The sequence below is a fragment of the Hordeum vulgare genome, chromosome 7H (genome assembly GCF_904849725.1).
Source record: "Hordeum vulgare subsp. vulgare chromosome 7H, MorexV3_pseudomolecules_assembly, whole genome shotgun sequence".
Lineage (NCBI taxonomy): Eukaryota > Viridiplantae > Streptophyta > Magnoliopsida > Poales > Poaceae > Hordeum > Hordeum vulgare.
In genome coordinates this window covers 623,706,702-623,715,157 of record NC_058524.1, presented here as the reverse complement: position 1 = coordinate 623,715,157, position 8,456 = coordinate 623,706,702, and the positions used below count along the sequence as shown (strand labels likewise).

The 8,456-nt window shown below is 43.4% G+C and overlaps 1 protein-coding gene across 1 annotated transcript; it reads left to right on the top strand.

Annotated features, from left to right (window-relative positions):
- Positions 1–708: 708 nt before the first annotated feature.
- Positions 709–6,026, top strand: LOC123407425 (DNA-binding protein RHL1). The gene is made up of 14 exons (XM_045100557.1): positions 709–1,064; positions 1,187–1,297; positions 1,426–1,512; positions 1,615–1,847; positions 2,042–2,117; positions 2,206–2,403; positions 2,590–2,635; positions 2,721–2,783; positions 3,599–3,630; positions 3,786–3,830; positions 4,018–4,093; positions 5,292–5,323; positions 5,423–5,467; positions 5,576–6,026. The coding sequence occupies exons 1-14, from the start codon at positions 747–749 to the stop codon at positions 5,633–5,635; spliced, it is 1,422 nt and encodes a 473-aa protein (XP_044956492.1). The 5' UTR covers positions 709–746; the 3' UTR covers positions 5,636–6,026.
- The last annotated feature ends 2,430 nt before the right edge of the window (positions 6,027–8,456 follow it).

Genomic DNA, 8,456 nt, shown 5'->3' with positions numbered 1-8,456 from the left:
ATTTATTATTATGTGCACTAAACTATCTCACGAGTTCTTTTCAAGTATTGTGTGGATGAAGTTTTTGAGAATAGATAAAATCGGGATACGAGAGGATTGAACAAGATACAAAAGGTCAAGAAAACAGAACGATCTAGTTATGTTGTTGCTGCATATGTTCTGGAGAGCCCGACTTGTGGGATTTCTCAGATTAAAAATGTTGTTGGGTTTGGCTCCAATGTTACAACTTTTGGGGGCTGCGTTCCTGGGAGATGTGCGTGGGGGTCTGATCCAACATCACTCTGTTAGGGGTGCGCATCGTATGATATGCTGGCCGGGTGAGTTGGCAGTAGCTTTTGTAATACTCCCTCTGTATCATAATACTTGTTGGAAAGAACTAGTCTTGTTTTCCCCAACAACAAGTATTTAGGAACAGAGGTAGTATTTGTTAAAAAAGATGCAGATTTGTTTTTCTGCATGTCTGATTGTCTGTATATTTGTTAGGTAGGGGAGAATACGATTTCATGAAAAAACAAAAAAGAGTGTGGTACGATTTCATGCATACACTATACTTGGGCTTGAAGCGTCCTTAGCCCTGTAGCCCAGGCCAGCTGCTAATTGGGCTCGACATGGTGCGGCCCAGTTAGTTTTTTCCGACGCATTCAGAAGCCGTCTCCTTCGTCTCGCAGCTCGCAAGTGTAGTCCGAAAAAGAAAAGAAAAAAATCTCACTCCCCGCCTGAACCCTAGCTAGCTCGTTGCCCGGGGGATGGTGGCGAAGAAGCCGGCCGCGGCGGCGGCAGCCGGCCCGGAGGCCGAGGAGCGGAAGCGCCTGCGGTCGTTGGCCTTCTCCAAGGGCCTGCTGCAGCGCGGGGAGCCGGCGGCGCCGCGGGCGGCTCTCCCGCCGTCCGGCGCCGTGGCGCGGCTGCAGGGGCGCGACATCGTGCGGCCAAGGGGCCAGCGCAGGAGCCGCTTCCTTTTCTCCTTCCCCGGCCTCCTCGCGCCCGCCGCCGGCGCCGGCGGCCGCGTCGGGGAGCTCGCCGACCTCGGCACCAAGAACCCCGTCCTCTACCTCGAGTTCCCGCAGGTTCCTTCCCCGCGCCGAAATTGCAATCCGTCCGTCGAATCCCGTAGCTTCTTTTTTCTCGGGATTTTGTGATGCAAGCTTGGATCTTTTTTGTCTCTCCTTTGTTGGTCGGACGGTTGCAGGGGAGGATGAAGCTGCTGGGCACGCACGTGTACCCCAAGAACAAGTACCTCACGCTGCAGATGACCAGATCCGCCAAGGGCGTCGCCTGCGAGGACGTCTTCGAGAGCATGGTCAGCCAGCCTCTCACCCAAAGCTCCAACTTACATCATGCCCATGCCGAATTGTTTAGCTGAAGTACTCCAATTCGGTCGCCGAAGGAACTAAATCTGTACCGAAATTGTCTACTACCTCTCCGCAGATTGTGTTTTCCGAAGCCTGGTGGGTCGGGACCAAGGAAGAGAACCCCGACGAGCTCAAACTCGAGTTTCCCAAGGAGTTACAGAATGTATGTGTGTGGGTGTGCTCTATGCCTATATAATTTTCTGCCTATGTCTTTTGCTCCTCCCTGATGCAATTCTGTGTCGTGTATGCTTCTTCGTTTTGCTAGGCTGCGGAAGATGTCGATTTTAAAGGTGGAGCAGGCGCTGCCAGTGGTGAGGTAGTTACAGTAAATAAACCCAGGAAGCAGGCTGCTGTGCCCCGCACAGCAGAGCCCAGTACGCCAGAGTTTGAATCTGATGCTGATTCTGAGGATTCCGATGTTAAGGATGAGATTGGCACGCAGACTACGAGTGACACACCTGTTAGGAAGTCTGCCAGAACTGCTGGGAAAACCTTCAAGTAAGTCTCTTCCGACCTTTGCTGTTGGTTTTCGCTAGGGACCGAAAAATGTGCTAGGCAGCTCTAGTTTGCTTAATTGCCAGGAAATGGACTCCTGGAAGCATTTGTTTGCTCCCATTCTATAGCTTTTCTGTGATCTATGTTTTTATTTCGTGCAAAGTATCACTCCATAAATTCTTTGGCTATTTATACAGATTCTCAGAGCTCGCTGGAGGAGATTCGGCTGACAGTGACACTGAAATTGAGTTCGCCGATGACTTGGATAAGAAGGTAACAGCACAATCTTTGTTTCGTTGATTGAGGACTTGGAGTTCACTGTGGACTTCCATACTTATTATGCTTTCTACATTTGCGGCAGATGGAGACTGAAGAAATTAAGGAAGAAATCCCAGGTGAAGACATCAAGGAAGAAATCCCAAGTGAAGACATCAAGGAAGAAATCCCAAGTGAAGACATTAAACCTGAAGATTCTCCAGCAGAGTCTCTTTCTATCAAGAAGCAATCACTTGTTCAGGCGAATTTGTCTGCCATGTTTAAAAAAGCAGAAGAAAAAAAGGTAAAAGTGTAAAGCGTCTTAGATTTATAATTTTCTTTTGATAAAAATGTGTTTTTTGCTGGATCTATGAAGGTTAACTCTAGTTTTTGTTCTTGTATCCCCTCTCTTTTGATGAACATTATCTGTTTGGCTGCCCTAATATCAAGAAATCAAACTCGGCATTTGACAAAAAGATTTATATTTCAGAGACCTACAACTACAAGAAGTCCTAAAGGATCTCCAGCTACAAAAGGTCGTCATACTCTACGTTCCTAGGTTCCTGAAATTTTATCGTATTTCGTAAGAAAACACCGATTTAGTTTGTTACTGTCTTGTAGGTCCTGCTGCTAAGAAGCAGCGAGCAACTCCAACGAAAAAACAGACACCAGCGAAGAAGGAAGGTAAGTACTGTCCCAAATGCAAGTCTGTTGTTACAAACCTCTTATATTGCAAGTCTGGAGGCCATTCTTGGTGAACAGACTAGGCCTTGAACAAGCCAAATGTTCTTATATAGAGGACAGCAGTATTAAAACTCGAAACTATTTGATGGACAATTTGGGGTTTCTTAAGTCTGCCATTCAATATTTAGGATACTTATGCTGCAAATTTTAGTGTGACAATTTGGTCTAGGGTTCTATGGCCACTCTTGGTGGCAAGGTTAGACCTCAAACAAGCCAAAGGCTCTATATAGAGGACTTACAGAACTTGAAGCTATTTGTCAAACTATTCCTGGTTTCTAAAGTCTCTCATTAATTGCCTGTCAAGTCAGAACTCTGAACATGTTGGAATTAAAGTGCATTGCGGTGCTTTTTTATGTTAATGAAACTAACTGCTATATCCAAAAGACTTGCGGCATAACTTCATGGGGTTCGGGGGGGGGGGGGGTCTTGTTTAGAATACTTTAATTAGGCCCTGTTCGGTACGCGGGATTTTCATGGGAAACCTGATCCTTTGCGATACTTTCCTTTCCTACTGTTCGGAACATCATGGGGGGGCAGGTGCTGTCAGTTACTCTTGTAGAACCTTCATGCATAAAGCTAGTCTAGGATTTTTCACCAGTGTCCCAGGGTTTGGAGGAAAACTCACTTCAGTGTGTTTTAGTGGTGCGTAATATATTATTCTGTAAGAGTAACTTTTGCTCTCTGTTTTCCTTGTAAAATTGCATTACTGGTAGTATTCATCGCATACGACTGACTTGTCTATTACATGAATGCAGCAAGCGGATCCAAGAAGAAGCAAAAACCAAAGGTACCTTTTGGAAGTTTAATATTGTCATGTTACCTTAATAGATGAGTGTTTTAATGACAATGAGCTCATTGTTTAAAATGCTGCTCATTGTTTTCTTTGCCGAATGAGTGCCTGTCAAACTGAAGGCCTTCCACCTTTTCCATTTTGTATCACAGGTAGACGAAGATGAAATTGAAGAGCTCTCGGATGATACCTGTCAGGTGACTTAATCAGCTGTGATAGTAAAAAATAGCCCTCTATCAATATTTGTTCTAGATGAAAGTGCAAAGGCAGCTGATGGTCTCAGTGCTCCCGTGATTTGGCCCCTTGTTTATGTGTTGCTCTTTTCGTTATGATGATGTTATCTGTGCCTCCTGGCCTATCTAACCAATCACAACTGCATTACAGGATGACGATGCAGGTCCTGTTGCTAAGAAGCAGCGAGGAACTCCGAAGGGAAAACAGTCAGCAGCGAAGAAGAAAGGTAAGAACCAAGTCTGTTGTGAGAAGCATCTTATATTACATGCTTTGGTGTAAGAATTTGTTCTAAGCTTCTAAGTCCATTCTCTGGGGAAAGGATTAGGTCTCAGACAAGCCAAAGGCTCTATAGAGTTGATTTGAAACATGAAACTGTTTGTTGAACTATTTTGGATTCTAAAATCTGTCGTTAATTGCCTGTTGCGCGATAACTCTGAATAAACAATGGAGTTAAAACGGATTGCTTTGCGTTTATATCAATGAAGGTAACTGGTAGATTTGACTTTTAATAAAAAATGAAGATAGAGTTAGACTTTTGGATGGATACATTTGTTTGTGCTGCAATGACCAGAAATAGAAGGCACTTAAATACAGTACCAAACCAAGTCCGTTTTTAGGAACATCTTATACTACAAACTTTACTGTGAGAATTTGGTCTAACCTTCTGTGGGCCATTCTTGGTGGAGAAAATTAGGCCTGAAACAAGCCAAAAGCTCTGTATAGAGGACTTCTAAGGGTTAGTTCTTTTGTGGCCTATTTGGGGCTGTGGAAATAAGCTGTCCCCCTACCCAGCTTATTCTACAAGCCCAATATAAATTTTTATTATAGAAGGCTTCTAAAATAAATTTTTATATTGGGCTTCTAGAATAAGCTGGGTAGGGGGCAGCTTATTTCCACAACTCCAAATAAGCTACAAAAAAAACTGGCCCTAAATCCTGAAACTATTTGTTGAACCAGTTGGGCTTCTAATGACTGTTGCTCATTGTCTGTTATGTCACAACTGAGAATATGTTGGCATTCAAATGGATTGCTTTTCTTTTGTGTTAATGAAGATACCGGTAAATATGAAATACTTGTGGTGTAACTAGAACATAGATTTTCCTTAAGATGGTACCAAATTATATGTGGCTAAGGTCTTCTTTAGGATATTTTTACTAGTGGCGCCATTACCTGACGAAGAAGGCACTTCAGTGTTCGATAGGTGCTATCAGTTCAGTTACTTTTTTATTAAAGAGTTTCATGGGTAAAGCTGGTCTAGGATTTTTCACTAGGGGTGCCAGGGTTTAGTGGTGCGTGAGAGATGATCTATTCTTTTGTCAGCACAACTCTTGCTCTCAGTTTTCCTTACAATGTTGTATTACCGGTATTATTCGGTCATGGTATATGACTGACTGATTTTTGTATATATTTCATGGAAAATGTAGCAAGCGGATCTGGCAGAAAGCGAAAACCGAAGGTACTTTTTGTTGGAACTTAAATATAGTACTGTTTACCTTTGCTGAACGTCTAGCTGTGAAACTGAAGGCCTTGCGCCTTTTTCCATTTCGTGTCACAGGTAGACGAAGATGAAACCGAAGAGCTCTCAGATGACCCCTCTCAGGTAACTAACCTCCTATCAGCTGTGAAACTGCATACTCACGCTTGTCACTTATTTTATGCCTTTTGGCTTTGCTCCCGTCTAACGTATGTAATCGCAATGGCATTACAGGATGATGACATGGATGATGTCGACGAAGACGATGATAGCGATGATGACTGGGCCGAGTGAAGGATTAGGCGGGAGCGACAAGGCCCAGATCTGGCATCGCTGTGAAGAGGATGGATCGGGGGCGACCCTCCCTCGCGCTGGGTTATTGTAGCACGCCACGCGGGCATCCCGGTTCTTTGCGATGAGCAGTGAGCACTGGCCATCGTCGTAGTCGATGTAGAAAGCTTTTAGAGCGTGTGTAACAAGTCTCGTGTATGTGTATTACATGGATTCAGCTTCTGTTGGTGGTGAAGGAGCTGGTTATCGTCAGGCAGTTGATTTGCTAGACGTGTTGTAATAATATAGGAGCAGAAACTGTGAGATGATTCACAAGAATGATCAGTCGTGGTTTGTTAGATTGATTGAATCGTATATATATTCTGGTGCAGAGTGGCTTGCCGAACTTTTTAAACTGTGAATCCGGCATGAAAATTGCTCTTGATGGCGAGAAGATGAGGAGGGACAGGTAGCCAAATGACAGAATTAGGTAACAAGACGGTTTTACGCCGTTGATGAAGAAACTGAATTATGGCTATGATGATGCTTATTGGATAGAGTTGCGTGCAGATGACAATGACAATGAATAATAGAAAGAGGAGCTTTCTGTTGTGAAGAATCAAGCAAGCATTGCATCTTCTTTTTCCAGAACGAAAAAAGCATATACCTACATATGCTAGTGGGAATATTTGTGATGAATGTGCCTTGCTCTTGCAATGACATCTACCAGAGAGAATTGTGTAGAGAGAATTGTAATCGCATCTTCTTCTTTTTCAGTCAGAAGAATTTTCCGTGGTGCTATTATTCCTGGCTCTTGCCTATATATTCGTATCGTCCATGTGCAACATGTTTGATGCCACGAATAAATCTAGATGATTCACTCGTTTCAATAATCTGATAAAAGGCCATGGAGGAATATTACGAGTAGACTAGACTCTTGGTGCGCGACTTCAACTTCTCCGCTACCTTGAGTCGCCCACCCTATGTGCTTGGATTTTTTTTTTTTTTTTTCGAGCGTAGAACTGACGCACACCATCCCAGATGGCCTATCTACTCGCATTACCACTTTGTCTGTCCTACTCTTTGGCGAGTCAGAGGGGAGAGGGCCTCCTCTTCCTCATCCATATGTCACGGAGACCCCAACTCCCCAAGGGTTTAGGTCCAATAGTGGTATAGCATGAAAAAAAATTAGGGAGATGGGTTTAGGTCCAATAGTGGTAAAGCATGAAAAAAAATTTGGGTTGTCTCCGTTCGTTTGACGGTGGCGAAACAAGAAGCGATCATGCGACGATGGTCTCTCTGCCTCACACTTGTTTTGGCACGTTTCTTCTAATCGTCGGCAGGTGCGAAGATGATCTGTCCCCAGTTTTGGTTCTTCGGATCAGGCATTTTCTTCTGCAGGTTTGTCTTGGTGGTCGTTGTCGTGTGGAGCGGACAACGCGGTTGTACATCTTGGGTTGTTTGACTCCAATTTCGACTAACACTGGTTGGCCAGTCTCGGCCTTGTCGGGAGCATGTGATATTTGTCCTTCCTGGCCCTCCCCAACATTTTGTTTTCTTTGGCTCCGTTTGTGATATCCGGCGATGATTTTCTATGTACGGGTAGTGGTAGTGCTACTCACCATGCATGCACATGTTGTTGGTTTCTTCAATTAATCCACAAAAAGTATCAGTTTGTTACTCCCTCCGTCTCAGTTTACAAGTCCGGTACATGTATCTAGGTTGCCAATTTAACCAACTCAATGAGAGGCATATATAACAAAAAATATATTATTAGAAAACTTTAAATGTTCTATTTTTTAATGATATAATTTTTATGTCAAACAATATATTTTATATAAGTTAAATTAACGATTTAGATACACGTGCATGTCTTCTAAACTGTAACGGAGAGAGTAGATTGACCCGTCATCCCTATTAGGAGTGCATTCATCCTGATGTTCTTTGTGTTCCTATATCTGGTACGGCCAATACAGGCAAGTGCCCAACTTTCTGTGCCTATTAGGATATATAAACACGTCCATGCTTAACGCTTGTTGCTAGGTAAGGTTGATGGACATCGCCAGACATAAGCATCGTTAAAGCTTATCAACATAAGCTTATCGCTAAAGCATCTAGACATAAGCATCGTTAAAGCTTATCAACATAAGCTTATCGCTAAAGCATCTAGACATAAGCATCGTTAAAGCTTATCAGCATAAGCTTATCGCTAAAGCATCTAGACATAAGCATCGTTAAAGCTTATCAGCATAAGCTTATCGCTAAAGCATCTAGACATAAGCATCGTTAAAGCTTATCAGCATAAGCTTATCGCTAAAGCATCTAGACATAAGCATCGTTCAAGCTTATCAGCATAAGCTTATCGCTAAAGCATCTAGACATAAGCATCGTTCAAGCTTATGCTTTAGCGATGCTTACCAACAAGCTTATGCTAGGATTCGAAAAAAAAGAAGCTTATGCTAGATTTGAGGGCTGACGTGTCCATGCTTATGCTAGGCTGCTTGGATGCCATGATAAGCTTTACTATATGTTCGCATGGTGGACTAGATGATTGATTCAATCGTTTTAATTAAGAATCTACTCACTGTACAAGCCATGGAGGAATATATTATCAGTATGATACACTGTGGTCCGCAACCTCATCTTTTGTGCTGCCTTCTGCCTGCCCTCACTCTATGAGTCTATGTCTCGCAATGTTCTTTCCGTGTGTGCAAATTGCGAGCGTAAAACTGACGCACACCATGCCGGGGCACGTTTAGAGCTAGTATAATGAAGTGGTGTACACGGGCTATAAAGTTGCCGCGTCACATTTATGGTGAGTTGAAGAAGAAGGAAGATAAACAAG

Bases quoted from the DNA above. Each gene is read 5' to 3' on its own strand.
- LOC123407425 (XM_045100557.1), top strand. From the start codon at position 747: ATGGTGGCGAAGAAGCCGGCCGCGGCGGCGGCAGCCGGCCCGGAGGCC. The intron at 2,118-2,205 runs GTAACAGCACAA...CATTTGCGGCAG, and splicing joins CCGATGACTTGGATAAGAAG to ATGGAGACTGAAGAAATTAA. The intron at 2,784-3,598 runs GTAAGTACTGTC...ACATGAATGCAG, and splicing joins GACACCAGCGAAGAAGGAAG to CAAGCGGATCCAAGAAGAAG.